Source organism: Folsomia candida, unplaced genomic scaffold (genome assembly GCF_002217175.1).
Source record: "Folsomia candida strain VU population unplaced genomic scaffold, ASM221717v1 Fcan01_Sc038, whole genome shotgun sequence".
Taxonomy (NCBI): domain Eukaryota; kingdom Metazoa; phylum Arthropoda; class Collembola; order Entomobryomorpha; family Isotomidae; genus Folsomia; species Folsomia candida.
Genome location: NW_019091230.1, coordinates 340,755 through 361,615, shown reverse-complemented (window position 1 = coordinate 361,615; position 20,861 = coordinate 340,755). Strand labels below are relative to the sequence as shown.

The following is a 20,861-nucleotide window of genomic DNA, read 5'->3' as shown; positions in this document are numbered from 1 at the left end:
CCTACGGTGGACTGAATGGCCTACCCTAACAGGTCGAAAATAATAGCTAATAACTGAATCTCGACCCTAAGGTTCTGATAGTTGATTTACCTCATTTTTTAGGTAATTACAACTCGATTATAATTTATTAAGACCGTTTCTCAGAATTGATTCTTAAATTAGCCAAAAATTCGTCAACAACAAGGGCTCACTTGCATTTCTTTGGGCTCCCTGGTTCAAGTTTTAACCGAAGAGGTACATACGTTTTTGCAAGTATCAGAGATATTGAAATCTCTGCAGATGTATCCTAGTCTGATTAAATGCTCACAAATATGCTGATTATTAATTATTTGACAATTATATAGAGAAATCAACTAATTTGATTCTTGTCCTTGTGTGTACGGATTACATACACACTAAATAAAAATAAGTAAAATTTACTCAAGGTTAAAAAGTGGATGACACAACCACAAGGTAAAATTTATCCAACCGTTCTAAAAATTGGAATTCCAAAATTTTGTCCAAAGTTATGTACGTAAAATTTGTCCAACGGGTGGATAAATTGTGTACAACGTTGTCTAATGTTCACCTTTTGGTAGTGTCATCCTCTTTTTACTCAATTTTGAGTAAATTTCATTTATTTTTATTTGGTATGTATAATTTAGTTATTAAAATATATTGGGACCTTAGGGTAAAGTTTAAGATAAATAAGGATGGTTATTGGCAAGTTAGGGAAGGCCATTCAGTCCAACGTAGGGTTTAGTATTTAGGGTATCCCATTCAGTCATTTAGGGTCGCCATTAATATTTGCCCGTACTAAATATGGCACAAGCAAGATGAAGGATTAATGTTGAAGATTGCATTTCGTAGACAATTCTACTATCGAGATGGTTATTTATCCTAACTCGAATGTTCACAAAATATGTATGGACTGGACAAAGTGAGAAAATGAGTCTGTACATATTTATGCATATCCAAAATGTATTTATGTATTTAGTGTCTTGATTTCGGCATGTACATACATAATTTGGGGGAGAGGTGATAAAAATATATACATAAGCAATTGTCAATGTTTTAGTATATTTTGCCAACTTACTTGGAATCGTTTGAACTCGATAATTACATAAAATGTCAAAGGTTTACGGAGCAGAAGGAGCAAAAAAGATGTTATGTGCATTCTTCTGACGTACATAGCTAGCCTTTATGTAGATAGCTAATTAGTTGGGTATTTCTGGATATCAATCTAGGTATGTGTGCACGTACATAATGTGCACGTACACATGTGCATGTGTGTATGTAAATAGGTAGGTATATATGTACATATGTACCAGGGTGCATAAACATTATGTTGTCCGTGGTTTGTCCTAAGGGGGTGATGCAAGTATGAATTTAAAAAGAAAATAAAAGTTCCGGAATTTCATGCAATTTTCCAATGGGTTCACCCAGAAAATGCGTTGTAAATTTGACACATGTAAAATTAGCACAGTTTCGGTGCATTTTCTCCTCTTTGGATGACAATGGCTTCGCTACATAAACCTGCGCATTGGCAGATAAATATTGCGATGTTTGTAAACTTTATACTAATTAAAATTGTGGTCGATTGACATTAGTTTGGTTCAAGTCTGTGAGTATGCAGACATACGTTGAGAGACCTCTAATGTAAGATTTATAACGATAACTACAACGACAGGAGGAAGAAGGAGCCGGGCTAAGACTCCAATGATATAGCACTTGTGTGACACATGTTAATGGAGGGAGGGTTGCAAAATATCGTTCGAGTTGTTTACGGAAACTAAATAGATAAATTGTCGCTGTGAATTTTGAGGTTCGTGGCCAGCCTGAAGCGTCACGAGAAGGGACACCCCCAAGGAATGTTTTAACCTGTTTGAGACTAAGCAGCTGCATACATACATCCATATTAACAACCGATCACAGAATTTTTCCTATTCTGAGAGTAAATACCATTTTTCCCACCTTGCTAATTTCCCCTTGGAAAAATACCGATTGACGGAAAAACTAAACCTTTGGTTAAGTATCTTACGAAATCATTTTCAGTGTTTCCAACTAATTTCATTCTGCTGTAAATATAAGTAATTTATTCTAATTTGTTTCACTTGATTGGGTCAACCCTCTACTAAGAATTCGTTACAATTTGATAAAATTTTTCAGAATAAATATATACGTTTTCCTCATGTCCAACTTAATGAATCGCGACATCGGCACAGTTTCTGAACGTTTGGGCTGGCTCTCGGTTTAAGCAGCTTTCCCAATCTAAAAAAAATATAGATTTAAACTTTCCACCCTATACGAGTGACCCACTTTCCCCAAGTCTCAACCTACCCGCCGGTCCAGGGTATGAAGTTCGATACGTCCATCGAAGCGTGCATCTGTTGCAAGTCACCCCGGGGGGGAGTTAAACCAGCGCGGTGACCTCGACAGTACCCGTGAAGTGCGGGACGCACATCCGGTCATCGATCCGAACCGTTTCTGACCCTCCGACGATGGGCAACTTAGTAAAGCAGTTATCGGTTTCCTGCTGATTTGGACAAAGCTCAACCTCAAAAGAGCCGTAATGTGGGGCATCCCAGTTCCCAATGACTTGAATTATCTGGTGAGAAAAATCCAATATTTTAAATAATTTCAAACCCAGAATCTGTAACAGTTTTTCTTGCACAATTTTTAGTAAGCTCAGAGGTTAAAGTGTTAAGGTCATGGGAACGTAAAAGGGAGGTTCTAAAGAGAAGTGTGATGTCTTCATTAAAAAATTACAAAAACTATGACTGACAAAGTTAAAAAGAGTCAAAATATTCTTGACAGACCAAAAACGGACTGACAACGCGATAGTGTGAAGTGTAACCTTCCGATTTGGCTGAAATTTTGAAATTATGTGGTCCATGTCAATACAACCAACGTTTCTTCAGGGAGTTTGTGCGATGGTCAGAATTTGGCAAGATATTTGGGGTAAAAGTTGAAAAAATGAGCGATTTTTACCAAGCGGAGGAAGCAAACTCCACTCCCATTCCCTGCAAAGGGAAAAATCGCCCATTTTTCAACTTTCATCCCAAATATTTTGCCAAATTCCCACGATCAAACAGACTGCCTCAAGAAACATTGGTTGTATTGACTTGGACCACGTAATTTCAAAACTTTAACCAAATCGAAGGGTTACACTTCACACCATCGTATTGTGAGTGATCACCCACCAACAACAAAAAGCCAGACATTTTCAGAAAATAAGGAAAGTTTGTTATAATAACTGGGCGACTAAGAGGGTCAGTTTCGAACTTTCGAAACCGTCATTTTAAGACGGACTGTAATCCCACTTCTCAAATAAAATAATCCCCCATACATACCGATCCACTAGTATAATTCTTGACGATGACGCCCTTGTCATAGATCCCGCCCTGGTTCGCAGTCGTCTCTCCGGGCGCGTCGCCACACCTCCCACAAGTGGAATACTGCATGTCTTGGTTCACATTGCAGCACCAGACGCCCGTATTGTCCCACCAGTAGGGCTGATTCGTCCCGAACTCCGGCCTGAGTTGGATGGACGTCCGCGCGATGGGCTCCCTCATGTAACCGTGGGATTCCACCCGCCCTACGGCAAGGAGGATGCCAACGAGGGCAAAGGAAAGAGTAAACTTCATCGTTTCAAAAAAAGTTTATTGTTTTCTCGTGAAAACTTGATGTGTGGTACCATGTGCGAGAGTCAATTCCCTTTTTATTCTCGATTTCAAGTGTTTATCATCATAATTTTCGCGATAAAATTAATTACATCAGTGTCCTTGTCAATCAAGTTGTTATGCACACGGTGTGCAGCACACCACACTACAACACGTTCCTCACCCGATCCAGAACATGTCCTTTGTTGTGGTAGGATTAGAAATATTGGTGATCAGCGTAGAGTTGTGGTATGGTCGAGGCATTGAATTTTTGGCATTGTACAGTTCTACATATATGTAGCCCGGGTAACCAATGGGCGAAGCATGAAAATGAAACCAAGGAGGATCCATTCCCCACACTAACAAATTTGTAAGACACAAATTTGATTTACAAGTTTAACTCCAGTATCGGTGCTGCGTGAGATTTAAACCCGTGTTTCTGGATAAATGTAGTGGGGTTGAAATCTAACATAGCCGCCCCGATACCGGATTAAGCTGGGTTTTAAATCCAATTTGTATGTGACGTGGTGAATTAATGCTCCGGGGTGCCCTTTTCGTGCTTCGCCCATTACCCTGGGTACAGCCATGGAAAGCAACTGTAAATAAAAACGCAGGTTTAAAAAATGACATCTTGCTTGATTCCCAAAGTTTCGCCATACAATTCAATACATATTCATATTCAATAATTCCCACACATCACATACGTGAGAAATACGTGGACTCAAGTTCCATATTTATGCAACGGACACCACACAAGCCCGTGTAATGATCATGCATAAATATAATGCACGATGAAGTACATATTTATTTACTTATCACATTTTTTAGGTTAGGTTACACTATCGGTATGCGAGTTGGGTTGGAATTTATTTTAACAACCGTTCAGACAATGAGGGGCGTAGACAAGGATGCTTGATTACCCGGAAAAAAATTAAAATTAATCTTAAAAAATTTGGATACAAATTAAGACCTTCAAAGTAATTTTTAGCAGGATGTGGTTAGTGATAGTCTATTCTGGGTGCGATTATAATTTTTTCAGATGTTATCTTTGAAAAGTTTTATCTTGATACATGTGCCCCAATTGACTACATAACTGCTCTTATATTGAACTAAACGATTAAAAAAAGTAAAATGATTGGTTCCAAACAGGAAATTTTCCGCATGTTGGTGTATCCAGTAATATTTATTGCCATACAAAGGCAGTATTTTTTGGATTTACTAATATATTTCTACAAAACTCAATCACATGCCGTTGCATTTGGTAAAATCAGGTAGACTTAACATAAATATAACGATACTTTAAAAAAATTCTTGATAGACTTTTCTATAAAAATTACAACAAATTAAATTAACGGAAAGATTTCTATGACGACTCTTTTATGAAATTTCCCTTCTGCTTACACTGGGCACGAGAATCATCGGGAAACCATCTCTCCCCATGTCATATATTTGTTTATGAAGGGCAAATGCTAAGCGTCATTAAGAATTTACTTGAAAATAATAAATTTAATTGACAGGCTCTAGATAAAAACGCTTTTCTTAGCTGAGCACCCTCCTGGCTACTCCCCTGCAGAGGATGAAACTTACTGATGCAATAGGTGTTGTGCTTTTGTAATGGTAATTACGTAGGATTTGTCAGCATGTTTGATGAATTGGCCACGCGAGATGAGTGCAACCGTCCTGTATGCATTGCAATGTATACAGGACGGTTGCACTGTACACGATGCGTACACAATGCATTGTGTACAGAAATGTTTAAAAATGTGTCTTGCAGTTTGCGAGAAGTGTAATAACTGGACTAGTTAAAAACCGGTTAAAAACCGGTTTTCGAGCTACCCGAAAACCGGTTTTATAATTTTCTAAAAAAACGGTCTTGTCAAAAACCGGTTTTATCACACTCGAAAACCGGTTTTCGATTTTGGACAAAATTTGTTTCAAAACCACTAAATATTTGTCATATCTTGTTTTTCATGCAAAAATTAATTGTTCTGAAATATTATGTCAAGTTAATGCCCAAAATTTGTTCAGCTTTAAATTTTACAATATTATATTTAACAAATTTTAAAAATTTGGTAGAAAACCGATTTTGAAAACCGGTTTAAAACCGGTTTTTGGGAAAATCGAAAACCGGTTTTACGAGAATTTCCCAAAATCGGAAAAATCGAAAACCGGTTTCTGAAAATTTTCCGATTCTGGATGCCCTAAACTGGACGTCTGCAAAACTAAAAAATACGGTGCGCAAAGATAATAAGCCGACCTTGGCGGAATTAAACATGGAAATGCTTACCACGATAGAGGCAGATGCAAGTTATCATTTGTTTATACTTACAATACGTAACAAATTTTACGTCACACCATCGCCCTCCGAGGTCACTGAGGAGGGATGATGGTTGACAAGTAGTATGTAAGTTCACCGGCAGGGAAAGGCGTATTTTGAAGCAAAAAGCATAGAACAAACTAAAAAACTCCTTCTTCCATGCACACGCGCGCCACCACCAACCCTCAGTGTTGGTTCATACGCGGCAGAGGAAGGCAGCTCACGTTTTCGCTCTCTCCATCCAAAATGGCTTCCAGTAAAGAAGAAAATTCGGAAATTATAGGAAATTCACAAAAACGGTAAGATATTTGTGTTTATTTTTCCTCCGCCGCGTCGCGCACACGCTAGGTTTTTCGATTAGTGAAAATTTTATTAATGCGCTGCATTAATTTATATTGTTTGATTAATTAAATAGAAAAATTGGAGAGGAAGATTCTCCAGAGAAAAAGAAACCAAAAAATGAAAAAATTGGCCCAAGATCACTGTCGCAGACAGTGCATCAAAATTCCGAAAATATTTCTAATTTTTAAATAATGAAATGGATTTCATTATTTAAAAATTGGGAATATTCTAAACATTGAAAAAATTATGATTTAAATCATAATAGATGAATCTGCTGATCAAAATATTGAGATTGAAAATCCAATTGTTGAAGAAATATTGAATTCAAATCAGTCGGCGGATGAATATGGTCCTCCTTTAGGATTGAAAGTAGCAGCAGCATTCAAACGATTAATTGCTCAGTCAGCTTCAAAAGAACACATTGATCAAAACAAGATCAAATTAAAGATCCCAGAAAACATTAAAGAAATGAGGGCACCCAAAGTCAATTGTGAAATTTGGACTCAACTTCCTAAAAAAGCTCAAGTTATTGATGCATCACAACAATTTGTTCAACAATTTGTTTCAAGAGGTTTAGTAGCCCAGTCACATCTTGCTGAAATTTTAGCAAAAAATGCAGATAAGATTCCCAATGATTTATTGAAAAGTTTACTTTCTTGTTCAATGGAAGCCGCAACAGAATTTGGTATGGCTTTTCGAGAAATTAGCCTCAGGCGACGACAACAAATTAAACCCTTTTTGTCAATCGAAAGTGCTGGAATTTGTGGATCTTCAGTTCCGGTCACCGAAAACTTATTCGGAAATAATTTAGAAAAAGATTTGATTGCTGTCCGAACATCGGCCAAAATTGTGAAGAATTTGACCCCCATCTATCGTGGAGGTGCTCGTGGAACTTATGCAAGAGGTTCATTTAATCGAGGGTCGTTATCTAATGCTGGTACTAGCCATAATTTAAACTTCCGGGCGCCTCTCCTCTCGAGGGGAGGCAGACGACCATTCAACCGAGGAAGATACAACAATTACCGCCCGCAGAATTAAATGTGAGTAAATTATCAGGTAGATTAAGATTATATTATGATAAATGGGCGAATTTGACTGACGACCCTGTTATTCTTGAAATTGTTCGGGGTTACAAACTACCTTTTAAGAATTTACCAGAGCCACAAATTAATTGTAAGGTTCAAGAATTTAATCCGGAAGAAAAGCTATTTATTATCGATGAATTGGACCGCCTAATGAAAATGGGGGCAATATCTCTATCTGAAGAGGAAAGTGATCAATTTGTATCTCCAATCTTTACTGTCCCTAAACCTGATGGAAAAAGACGATTCATCTTGAATCTTAAGAAACTGAATAACTATTTACACTGTCCACATTTTAAAATGGAAGATTACCGAAGCGTATTGAATATTATGAGATTAAACATGTTTATGGCTACAATAGATTTACAGGATGCGTATTTCCACGTTCCTGTTCATGACAGTTGTAAAAAATATTTAAAATTCCGTTTCAATGGTATACTTTATCACTTCAATTGTATTCCATTTGGTTGTTGTACTTGCCCATTATTATTCACAAAGCTCTTGAAACCAGTTTTCGAGAAACTTAGAACATTAGGCTATCAATCCGTGAGATATTTGGACGATTTTTTGTTATTTGGTCAAACATTTGAATTATGCAGCGAGAATGTTCAGGCCACCCAAAATTTACTCAAAAGTTTGGGGTTTACTGTAAATTATCAAAAATCGGAATTACTTCCAAGTAAAGTAATTAAATATTTAGGATTTATTTTTAATTCCTTAGAAATGACCATTCAATTAACTCCGAACAAGCGTTCTTTAATTTTTGAATTTGCACAAAAATGTTTGTTATCTAAATCTCTAATTATAAGAGAGGCAGCTAAATTGCAAGGATATTTAATTTCAGCGTGTCCTGCAGTACAATATGGATTATTGTATACTCGGAAATTAGCTTCCGATATTCAATTCTCTTTAGAATCAAATAATGATAATTATCAAAATCGTATGACTTTGTCTCAAGAAGCAGTTTCGGATATTCACTGGTGGCAATCAGTAATACATAAAGCTGAGGCTTCCATAAAAGAGGACAGTTTTAAAAAAGTGATTCACACTGATGCGTCACCTTTTGGGTGGGGCTGTTTTTGTGACAATGACGTTTCTCACGGCACTTGGTCAAAATCTGAAGAGTTATTACATATTAATGCGTTGGAACTGTTAGCAATTGAGCGAGCACTGACTATATTTGCAAAAGATGAAGGAAATTGCAATATTTTGTTAAAAGTTGACAGTCAAGTTGCAATCTCGTATATAAACTGTTATGGTGGTTGCCGCTCGGAATTGTTGCATGCAATTGCTAAAAGAATCTGGCTATTTTGCGAGAAGAAAGATATTTTTATTAAAGCTACATATTTAGAAAGTAAGAAAAATGTAGAAGCTGATTTTGCTTCTCGTATTGAAGTAGTTAATTCGGATTGGATGCTAAAAAGGTGTCATTTTATCGCAATTTGTAATTCATTTGGCGAGCCAGCTTTAGATTTATTTGCGTCAAAGAACACAAATCAGTGTTCGAGATTTTATTCGTATTCTCCTGATCGGAACTCGGAAGGAGTTGATGCATTTACGTTTAAATGGTCAGAATCCTTGTTATATGCGTTTCCCCCATTTTGTCTAATTTCACGTGTCCTGAAAAAGATTTGCAATGATAAATGTAGATGCATTGTGGTGGTGCCACTTTGGAAAAGTCAGGTTTGGTATCCAGAATTTGAGAGGCTGCGTCAGTCAAATTCGCTTATATTTGGACCTGAAAAAGATTTGCTAACTTCACCTTTTTCGAATAGGCACCACCCTCTTCACTCCAGCCTCAAATTAGTAGCAGCAATATTGCAAGACGTTCATTCATAAACAGTGGGCTTAGTTCAGATGTTTGCGAACTTTTACTTTCATCCTGTGCGTCATCCAGTTGGAAACAATACGAATCGTACTTGAAACGATGGGAAAATTTTTGTAATCATCATGGTTCAGACATATTTAATTCTAATTTACAATCGATTCTGAAATTTTTGACCGCTTTGTATAAGGATGGCGTAGGCTATAGCGGTATTAACACAGCAAGATCAGCTCTGTCTTTAATTATAGCCCCCATTGACGGTGTTGACGTTGGTAAACACCCTCTTGTAATTCGATTACTAAAAGCTGTTAGCAAATTACGGCCACCGAAACCTAGATATGATAATGTGTGGGATGTAAATTTAGTTTTGGATATGTTCACTTCATGGCCGTTAAATTCAGAGCTGCCTATATTTAGGTTAACCATAAAATTGGTAGCGTTACTCGCTTTGGTCACGGGACAAAGGGTACAAACCCTGTCGTTAATTAATATAAATAATATCAAAAGGTCGAGTAATGTTCAGATTCTTATTCCTGAAATTATTAAAACTTCTGGGGTTGCGAAGAGGCAACCGTGCTTGTTATTGGTCCCTTATAAAGTTAATGATAAGTTATGTGTTGTTAAATGCTTAGATGAATACTTAAATCGTACTGCTAGTTATCGTAATTCTGATGAATTATTAATTAGTGTAGTTTTACCATATAAGCCTGTTACAAGCCAGACTATTAGTAGATGGCTAAAAGAATGTTTGTCATTAGCTGGTATTGATGTTTCTATTTTTAAGGCTCACAGCTTCCGTCACGCTAGCACAAGTAAGGCGGTAGCAAAGGGGGTCAGCTTAGATGTTGTTTTTTCTAGAGCTGGTTGGTCTGATAAATCTAAAACATTTGCAAAGTTCTACAATAAGCCATTAGATTTACGAGGTGAATTTTCGAATGCTGTATTATCATAATTAAGAGTTACAAATAAATTCGTATATGTTTTTGTACTTATCTATGTATATATATTTTTCACTCGTCAAAGTTTCTTTGAACGGCTACTTGTCAACCATCATCCCTCCTCAGTGACCTCGGAGGGCGATGGTGTGACGTAAAATTGACGATTAATCGAGACTTACCTGTAAGGTGAGAAATTGATCGTAATTTTACGATCACCAGAGCCCGAACGAGGTCACTCCCGACCCTCCCTCCCGGTACTTTGACTCGTTGGGGGTATTTGTTTGAACTCACTGAGGGTTGGTGGTGGCGCGCGTGTGCATGGAAGAAGGAGTTTTTTAGTTTGTTCTATGCTTTTTGCTTCAAAATACGCCTTTCCCTGCCGGTGAACTTACATACTACTTGTCAACCATCATCCCTCCTCAGTGACCTCGTTCGGGCTCTGGTGATCGTAAAATTACGATCAATTTCTCACCTTACAGGTAAGTCTCGATTAATCGTCAATTTATGTGTACCGTTGAAATTATTTGAAAGGTCTAGGTATGTTAAACGGTGTTTATGCAATAAATATTATTAAATAATTGTGTTATGTAAAAGTGTTTTATGCAATTTCGCATAGGATCGATATATACCAGAGCCGTACCGTCAAATTTCCAGGCCTGGTATGAGCTTCAGTACCGGGCCCTTTCATAAGGTCAATATATCCGATATTACGTAATAGTTTTTGCTCCAGAATAATAATAGTATTTTGGAACGAAGTAATATTCTACGTACGTATTAAGAGCATCGGCTGGACGGAGAAAATTCAATTGTAAACACCTTGAAGTTACATAAATATGTGAATATGGCGAACTTTTCGCTTACTTCCCAACGCCTCTCAAAACCTTTTCGATTAATTACTTTTCTGTCCGTTTTAAAGGTTTGAAAAATTAAGAGAAAAATTTGGAATTCGTGAAAATGCAGGTCCGAAAATTCAATTTAATTCTTAAAACACGGATTTTATATTTCTTGAATTCAGGTACAAATTCAAAGACATAAATACAATATTTTGAAAAGCTAACGTCTTGGCTGAAAATAGCTTTTAAAATTGACGAAGCGGTAAGAATATAAAAATATACAATTGTACACATTTGGGCCTGAAGCCGTCAGACTATAGCCTGACTAACTATGAGATGACGCCAGCGGTTTTGCTACGATTTTGACGAAATCACGATAATTATGTTACCTTAGAGAAATAATTGAACACGTGTTTCAGGATTTTTCATAATGCTCAGCTTAAATGAAATTAGGACGGAATCTGGGAGCGAGAATGTCCATATTGACCTTGAAATTTTTCTCGCGAGGCGCGAGGGAGAAAAATACAGATTCTCGCATATGAATTCTATAATAATTTCGTTAAAGCTTAAATTCGTGGGCATGAAATGATTTCCTCAAATTTTGACCGAAAAATTTTAAATTACTCACATGAGGAAATAAGCGGACTTGTATTTTTGCACATATTTTCCTGCATAGCCCGTTTCCGCCTGTGAGGAAATTTTTTAATACATTTTCTGCAAATTTGGATTTCTCAATGTGATAAATTTTGATCGTATTTCAAAAATGAAAGACATTAACATTTTTTCACGGAATTACATTGAGTTAAGAAACTTCCACATTTCAGAAACTTTAAATTTTTCGAATTTTCTGGCCTGTAGCATTTTTTCAAAATTCCGAAATAGAATAAAAATTTTAATCGTTAATAGTTTTTCGAAAAACAGTTTTTATAATTTTGTGGACTTAATTTTTTAGCAAACATGTTCTTTAATTTCTGAAATAGCGTTAAAATTAGAAAATTAACAGCTTTTTGAAAAATCTTTATTTGGAAATTCAGGAAAAAGAAAATCACGGGTCGGGTTATTTCAGTGTGTGAGTAATTTCAAATTGGTCGGGTCAAAATTTGAGGAAACCATTTCATGCTCACAAATTTTAAGCTTTAACGAAATTATGATGGAATTCGAATGCGAGAATCTGTATTTTACTCCCTCGCGAGAAAATTCTCACGGTGAAAATGGAAATTCTCGTTCACGGATTCCGTCATAATTTTATTTAAGCTGAGCATTATGAAAAATCCTGAAACACGTGCTTAATTATTTGTCTAATGTTACCTAATTATCGTTGTTTCGCCAAAATCGGAGCGAGACCTTTGGGGTCATCGAGTTGTAAGTTTAGGGTCCTAAGTTTGTGTCTAAAGTTTGTCCCTGGGCTAAGGTGAGTTTGCCCCCTAGCAAGGCACATTTGAAGTTGTCAAACAGTATCTTTGTTTCTTTCACGTTGAATTTTTGCATATTTTCGGTTCCAAGAAATTAAGAATGTACCAACTCATTACATGTACAGAATTTCCCACAATCACACAAAATAAGTATAATAGAAAAATTATAACTGTTGAGAAATTTTGGTGTAAGGTAATTCACATTAATATGTAGGAATTATAACTAAAAATGCGTAGGCATGAAGTGATCCTCTCCAACTTTTACCCTACAAATTTTAAATTGCTTAGGCACAGAAATAAGTCGGCCCACACTTTTAGGTTTTCTTCAATATGCCTAACTTCCCTTTTAGCTGAATTTTTAAAAGAAGTGGAAGTGTGGAAGTTTCAGCTAAAATCATGATTTTGTATATTAATTAAAATTCGAAAGACAAACTATTAAAATTACAAATTGCACAGTATATTTGCTCTAGATTCATAAAAAAGTGTAAGCGAATGAAATTCATACAAAAATTGAACATGGAAAACAAATAAGATCTAGCAGTTTAATGTTAGATGTAAGAAAATTTATTTGCGTGGAATATTTTTTTTAATCGTCAATACACAAAAAAGTCCATTATATCTAGTGTAAAGCTAGCGACCTGGCCCGGGCCCTGACGGGCCCCGGGCCTGGTATTTGGTACCACAATATACCACGGTTGGTACGGTACTGATATATACGTACAGTTATTAATTTCTAAACTTGCAGAAATCTTAAAATAATCTAATTATACATATTTCTAAATGTTCATAAGTATATGCTTGGCGACAATTTTGTCCCAATTGGAGCAAAAATTCTATCCATACTTACACATCGTCATAAGAAAGTTTTAGACGAGCAAGAAATCCAAAACGTGAGAAATGACACATGTGATTTACATATTTTTACATTTAGAAATTTTAGGGAAGAAAAAATCGAGGTTTTGAAATCTTGTTAAACATAAAATTGTATTATGCCAATAAAACAAAACAAAAAAATAGACTTCCATCCCTGAAAGAAATGAATATTTTACTCAAGCATACGTTTCCCCATGCTCAGTCAAGCTTCTTTTAAATCTCCCACCCAAATTGGTCTTCTTATCGTCACCCGCCACTTCGTCTTCGCACGTGCACCTCTTCCCAGACAGAACCCCTTTCACATACTCTTCATCCGTTACATTTCTTCGGTCCGAATCCATCGAATATTCCAAGATTGACAAAGTTGTACACGTGGTCCCATCCTTGACGTAACGACACCTCAGACCTCTCGCACATTGATAGATGAAAGAGTCCTCATCCACATCTTTGGCTGGTGCAGGCTTACAGGGCGCCCCTCGATTATACCGACACACTATTTTTCCCGTCCCGGCATCCAGTTCGGTCACGTAATCAGTTGGTTTATACTGGTCGCCAAAGATGGCCTAATTCCAAACAATGTGAAAATTTCCGAAAACATTTTCCATTTTTTTCTTATTAAATTATTTTTTTTTAAACTTGAGCATTGTAATCCCCGCAAACGCATCGAGCCGTAGTCTTGTCACACACCAAGGCGTCCGACTCTCTGCAAAATGTCCTCCCTTTTTTTACACTGTCCGAAACTATGCTGTCGAAAATTTGGTTGTATTGTGGGCTGTTTTTAGGAAACTTTAACATCTTGCGGACACCGGTTTGACGGAAGGTTTAGTCACTCCAGGAACACGATTCGCCAAGTTGGAGGGAATTGGCATGGATGAATTTTTGATAGGAAGTAATTGAAAGGGGCGAGGGGCTTATTTGAAGATGATTCAATCTCCCCCGCAGTAGCACTAAATATGGGACATGCAAAAAAGAGGATTGATATGGAGAATCGCATCTTGTAGACAATTATGCTCTAAAGAGAGTTATTTATTCTAACTTGAATGTGCATGCACAAAATAAGTTGTACGTACTGGTCAAAGTGAGTTTGTATTTATATATATTCAAAATCTATTTGAATTATTTCAGCAAGTAAATTGAGACAGAGGTGATAAAAACAATTGCTGGTTTTTATAGCATTTTTTCCAAATTACGTGGAATCGTTTAAGCCCGCTAATTAAGTGAGTAAGACGTCAAAGGTTTACGAAATTGAAACTGCAAGTAAGATGTTGTTTGAATTTTTGTGACGTGCTTAACAAGCCTTATAAGTAAATACAGGTAGCATTTAGCTTGTTTTTTTGCTCCATTCCTGTGGCAGCAAGTTTTAATTAGACACCTTGTCAATTTATTTATTCAAATCTACGTAAATAAGTATGTACATGCATGCATGTTCACATGCTTACATTACATACGCAAGTTATGTGAGTATTTCTTGGTGTCCATCTACGTGTGTACATATGAAGACATATAAATAGGTATATCCATAGATGCATACATACAGGGTGGTTAAAAAATGGAAAATTTTTCGATGGCAAAAATCCATAAATTTCCATCAGTTACCGAAATTTTGTCTCCAAAATGCAACATTTGAAGAATTTTGTCATCAGTTTTAATAATCCTTTATAAAAATCTCAATCCCACATTTTGTAACTAATGGAGATTTAGGGACTTTTCCCATTGAAAAATTTCCCATTGTAGCGTGACATTTTAACCACTCTGTACATATATACATAGAATTTGAATAAATAAATTGACAAGTTGTCTAATTATTTAAAACTTGCTGCCACCGGAATGGAGAAGAAACAAGCTAAATATATAGTTAATTACACAGGGAGAATGTTACGTTAACACAACCTGAAGCCCATGATATGGAAATATGTATGAGGGTTATGGCACATAACACATCACGAGTAAGAATTCTGGTCGGTGCGTCACCAATAGTTTTTATGTACACATGTTTAAATAAATACACACAACTAACTGAATTCGTACAGGATATACATATGTATTGATTCCTTATATGCACAGACCCGGTTACAATATCTGTATTGTCATAATCAGGGAAAAAATTGTATCCATGCGAACTCAATTTGACACATTGTTTCATGGTTATACATATGTATATACATAAGTACAAGAAGCAAATTTTTTTCTCGTAATAACAAAATTTTGGATTAAGCATGTAGTAAACATTTCATAATCTGAAAAACGAGCGGAAATTGTAAAATTCAATTTCCACCGTTATTATTTTTAAAGATTTGAAGAAGCAAAACGATCGAGATTATTATCTTATCCTGAGTAATATGGCATCTTAAAGGTTGAAAGGTACATAAGTCTGGCAAAGAAAAAAATGTGTTAAGTGCCCCTATGATACACGTACATATCATTACTATTTCACCATTGCTCCCGAAAAAATACAGATTTTGCTCGAGCATACGTTTCCTCATGTACATTCAAGCTTCTTTTAAATCTCCCATTCGAACGGCGACCAGCAATTTCATTTTCACACTTGCACATCTTCCCCGTCAGAGTCCCTTCATAGTACTCTTCATCCGTTTCGTTTCTTCGGATCGAATCCAGCGCATATTTGAAGCTTGACAAATCCGTACAGGTGGTTCCATCCTTGACATAATTGCAGCTCAGGCCTTGCGCGCATTTAAAGTCGAAGGTGTCGCCCTCTGCCTTGGCAGGTTTCGGAATACAGGACGCCCCTCGAGAAAAGCGACACACTTTTTTTCCCGACCCGGCATCCAATTCGGTTACGTAATCCGTTGGTTCATACCGATTTCCAAGGTTGGCCTAATTTGGTAACAAAATGCGTAATTTGGTAGCATAATGCGCGGGCGTGTTTAATACATAATGTTTAATAACGCTCAATCTGCCCATGTTCAAGTCAGTAGTGTCTATAAATTCTGATTCTGCGGTGACATCAGATTTACGAGTTTTGAGAGAAATTTAACTTTTGTTACTTTAATGCAAAGTTAATTTTCAGCAGTATAAAATAGATTTGAAAAAAATTAGCGAGTTAATTTAAGAGAAATTTTCTGTGGAAAAATAAATTCGCCATTTTTTCAGGTCTCTCTTGTAGTGTCAAAAATTAACTTTACATTAAATACAGTGCATTTCATTCTAAATTCGTGAAGCAGATGCCATTTTAGAATTTGAATTCATAGACACTGAATAAGAGCAGATAGAGATAAAAAACTATGGCGGTTTGATGCACCCTTAATGAACCCAAAATTGGACGAGAATACATATTTTTATAATTCAAATTTATTTACTTGAACACCATGCTCCCCGCAAACGCATCGAGCCGTATCCTTGTCGCACACCTGCATCTCCAACGCTCTGCAATAAGTCCTCCCTTTTTGTACAGTGTTCGAAACCAAGCTATTTAAAATGTCGTTGCGCTGTGAACTCCCTTTAGGAAATTTTTGCATCTTAAGGGAACTAGTTTGGCGGAGGGTTTCGTCACTCCAGGAACACGATTCGCCAAGTTGGAGGGAATTTGCGAGTATGAATTTTTGGTAGTAAATTAACGGAAGCGTGGGACTGGGTTGGGGAAGGGGGTTATTTGATGACGATTGAATTATCGCCAGGGTAGCACCAAATAGGGCCCCAACAAAAAGTAGGATGGGAATGGAGGACGGCATTTGTAAATCCTATTAATAAAGATAGTAATTTGTTTAGACTGGAATATGTATGTACTAGACGATCTGAGAAATTGAGTTTGTATTTATATCAAAAATTTATTGGCATTATGCAAATTTATTTAGTTAGGCGGAGGTGATTATTACTGATTTAATATTTTTGCCAATTTACTTGGAACCTATTAAAGCCGATAATTAAATAAAATCGTCAAGGTTTTACGAAACAGAAACTGCGAAAAAGTGCTGGATTTAATTTTCTAACGTAAGTCACAAGCATTCGGGTTATACAAGTATGCATGCACGTAATAAATTTGCACGTGCAAATGAATGCTTGCAATAAGTTATAAATACACAGGTTACATATATATTTCTTTTTCTATGTATTTATGTATCAAAAAGAAGAATCATGGATCGGTGTGGGTTCCAATTAAACCCTACTGGCACTTGTACATACATATAATGAAAAACGTGCTAATTATTTAATTGCAGAGTACAAATGCTACGGGTGAAAATGGAAAATCTATTTAATGCGAGGCGGACAAAACCACACTTGAGAATTAGCTGTCGTGCGTCTTGTGTTTTATTGACTATACATAACCCAAGTAGCCAAGATTATCGGGCCGAAGGATATTAAAGGGTGGCATAGTTGGGCGATGGTTGGCCGACTGTGCCAACCATTCCCCTCCCGATTTTTGCAGACAAGTTTTAAGCAAAAAGTGCATGTAGAAATTTTTACATTTACTTCCTTCCTACCGAGGGTGGGACAAGGTTGGCAAAAGTATATTTAAATTGCATCTGACAAAAACTGTCGGCACGAGGTCGTACCATCCGTGGCCAAAAATACCATAGTGCGCCATCTATCCACTACAGCGCCAATCGTACTTTCAAGTCCATTTCCAGCACGAGAATCTGCCAGCATGGCTAAAATCACTTTTCCTCCAAAAAATAAATTCGCCATCGTCGAATTTAAAGAAGATGATAACTCTGTGTCGATAGTGTCAACAAGTTGGCTCATAGACTTATCCACAGTCCTCTGGCCATCATCACCCAACGTCACTTCTATGGTGAAAAAACACAAGGCACCAGAAGAGAGTTGGGCACGACATAATTGTAAAATTTTGAAAATTAAAGGTGAGTTAATAAAGCGATAATAATTTTAGATGAGATAATAATTTTATCATTTTATTTCCTAATACGCAAAATTCTTATCTTTTTTATTTCCAGATACTTTTGATGATGCACTTGTTGTATTGCGTTTAGCCGAGAAATCAAATCAGTCGACATTTGAAACTACCGTGGATGAGGATGAAAGTCGTCGTCCTAGGCGACGAAGACGAAATAAACAAAAGAAAAAAGTAAACTCTGAATCTTCTGGGTCGTCGCCGAGTAAGGACCCAATTGATAGCGACATCGAAATTCCAAGCACGTCATTTACCTCAATTACTACGTCAAAACCAGTCGAACCGAATTATTCAAGTGATTCTGACCACGATCAAATTCACTCGCCGAGTGTGTCCAACGGTATTTAAACATTCTTTTATTTAAAGTGTTTTTAAATTGACTGTTCTGTTCACAATTATGTAAAATTATATATGATTTCCTCCTTATTTTAGATTTTAGTTGGTCCGAATAGTTGCCCAATTATATCAAGTCCTAAGTTGATATTGGTTGATCACGGAACGGTGGCATTAAATTCCAACCTTGATTTAAGTGATATCCCTCCAAGTGTTAACAGTCTTCCAGGCTTTAGTGGGGATTTAGTTGGCAAAAATGACACGGGTAGCTATTTTATATATATTTGTACAGATATACATAAAGTCATTGCTTTATGTATCTAAAATTTATTCGTAGAATTTGAGAAAATCGTTATTGATCGTTTGGCTAAATTGGAACAACTTGTCACGGAACTGTTGAGAAGGTCAGGTGGGATTAACATATCTCCCCCAACTAAAATAAAATTGCACAAAATTCCTGTGGTGACTGTTGCTGAGTTTAAGTCATTAAACGTGTGGATTCAGGTGCAGGAAAATCGTGACTGTTTGGTAAGGGTATAAAATTAGTTAAATAAGTTTAGTGTAATAATAATCTTCTATTTAGGTCACGGAATTGGCACTCATTGGCGCAAAAAGGCTCTCTCTCCTGGTTAGCAGAATACTGAAAAAACTTTTTGCAAATAGTCTCGCAAAAATCATTACTGTCACTGGAGCAGGGAAGGATATTGAAATTGCTTTAAACAACGAGCCAATTTATCAAATTATAAGAGGTAAGATCTTGAGTGACAGTACAGATCCAAAGTTGTAATTTAATGAAGTTGGAATTTCAATGAATTGATTAATCTAGATTCCGTGCGTGCCACAAACGGTTATAGTTTATCTACGGACCAGGAAATTGGAAGTTATGTTGCATCGTGGCTAAAGGGTGCTGAAGACAGAGAGGGCGGACGAGAAAAACGACGACAGAATGCTAACCTCAAACAGAACAAAGGCAAGAAGAAGGAAGGCGGAAGTGGCAACCCTTCTTCATAATATAAATATAGCTTCCTCCTCTACTATTCTAGCGCCAGTATCAAGTGTGGATGGTGAATCAGTTTCAGAATCTCAAGTAATAATTAGTAGTTTGCATGATAGTGTAGAATATTCGTCAAATTCAGAGAATAATAGTTATAGCTTTACAAGTTTCAGTGAAAACGAATCGTTCAATGAAGAGCAAACACCATTTCCTCAAAAACTTCGAGGATGGGCTTTGTCCCATAATATTACACATGTTGCTTTAAAAGAATTATTATCATTATTATCTAGTAGTCTCAAATTAACAGTTCCACTAGATCCTCGAACATTATTAGAAACTCCCCGAGTAGTTGAAACTGATTTTATTTCTGGTGGAGAATTTGTATATTTCGGAATAGAAAAAAATTTAAAGAGATCAATTTCAAATATCGCTCACCTCGTTCAGCCAAAATCAACAATTTTTAGCAAATTTTATCACGATTTTGGCGAAAATCTTGTAACAATATCTGTAGGTGTGGATGGTATTCCATTAAGTAGGAGTACAAGATCCCAATTTTGGCCGCTTCTTGGTAAAATTGATCAACTTAAAATTAATTCAATTTTTGTAATAGGGCTATTTTACGGAGTTCAAAAACCTACTAATTTAGATTTTCTAAATGATTTTATTGCTGAGACAATTACACTAGAGAAGGATGGATTTAATCATTTAGGGAAGAAATTTCATTTCAGAATTTCCTGTATTATTGCTGATGCTCCAGCTAGAAGTTTCATTAAGGGAATTAAGAATCATAATAGTTATTCAGGGTGTGAGAAATGTGTTCAACACGGCGAATTTGGAAAAAGTGTAGTGTACACTGAATTAAATTCAGCTTCGCGTACAGATGAATCGTTTCGTTCACAATTAGACGAGAATCATCATAAATTTTCTACTTTATCAAAATTGCAAATTGGCTTGGTCTCGCAGATTCCATATGACTATATGCACATGTGTTGCTTAGGGGTCATGAGAAAACTTTTGCGACAGTGGGCAAAAGGGAAATTGCCTCATAGAATGCAGAGTAAAATTATTAATGAAATTTCAGACAGATTTATAAATTTCAAAACGTTTATGCCTCGTGATTTTCAGCGACCAAGAAGTTTGAATGAGATTGATAATTTTAAGGCCACGGAATTTAGAACGATAATGCTGTACACAGGTCCAGTAGCACTGAAAAATGTCTTACCGGAGAAGTATTACATTCATTTCCTTTATTTTCATTGTGCTGTTTATTCTTTTATCGGCCAATGCTGATGACCCCGAGTGGAACGCTTTAGCCAGGCGGTTGTTGACAAAATTTATTTTACAATGCAGAGTCGTATATGACAGTAATTTTATGGTTTATAATGTCCATGGTTTATCACATAT

The 20,861-nt window shown here is 36.4% G+C and overlaps 2 protein-coding genes across 2 annotated transcripts; one reads left to right on the top strand and one right to left on the bottom strand.

Moving 5' to 3' along the window:
• Positions 1-2,064: 2,064 nt before the first annotated feature.
• Positions 2,065-3,644, bottom strand: LOC110861133. Its single transcript, XM_022110241.2, has 3 exons — positions 3,333-3,644; positions 2,320-2,587; positions 2,065-2,250 (listed from the first exon to the last, which is right to left on the bottom strand). Exons 1-2 carry the CDS (start codon positions 3,624-3,626, stop codon positions 2,393-2,395), a joined length of 489 nt encoding a protein of 162 aa, XP_021965933.2. The 5' UTR covers positions 3,627-3,644; the 3' UTR covers positions 2,065-2,250; positions 2,320-2,392.
• Positions 3,645-17,552: 13,908 nt separating this feature from the next.
• LOC118433007 lies at positions 17,553-20,377 on the top strand. The gene is made up of 6 exons (XM_035844523.1): positions 17,553-18,080; positions 18,174-18,470; positions 18,570-18,728; positions 18,801-18,991; positions 19,047-19,212; positions 19,290-20,377. Exons 1-6 carry the CDS (start codon positions 17,867-17,869, stop codon positions 19,472-19,474), a joined length of 1,212 nt encoding a protein of 403 aa, XP_035700416.1. The 5' UTR covers positions 17,553-17,866; the 3' UTR covers positions 19,475-20,377.
• The last annotated feature ends 484 nt before the right edge of the window (positions 20,378-20,861 follow it).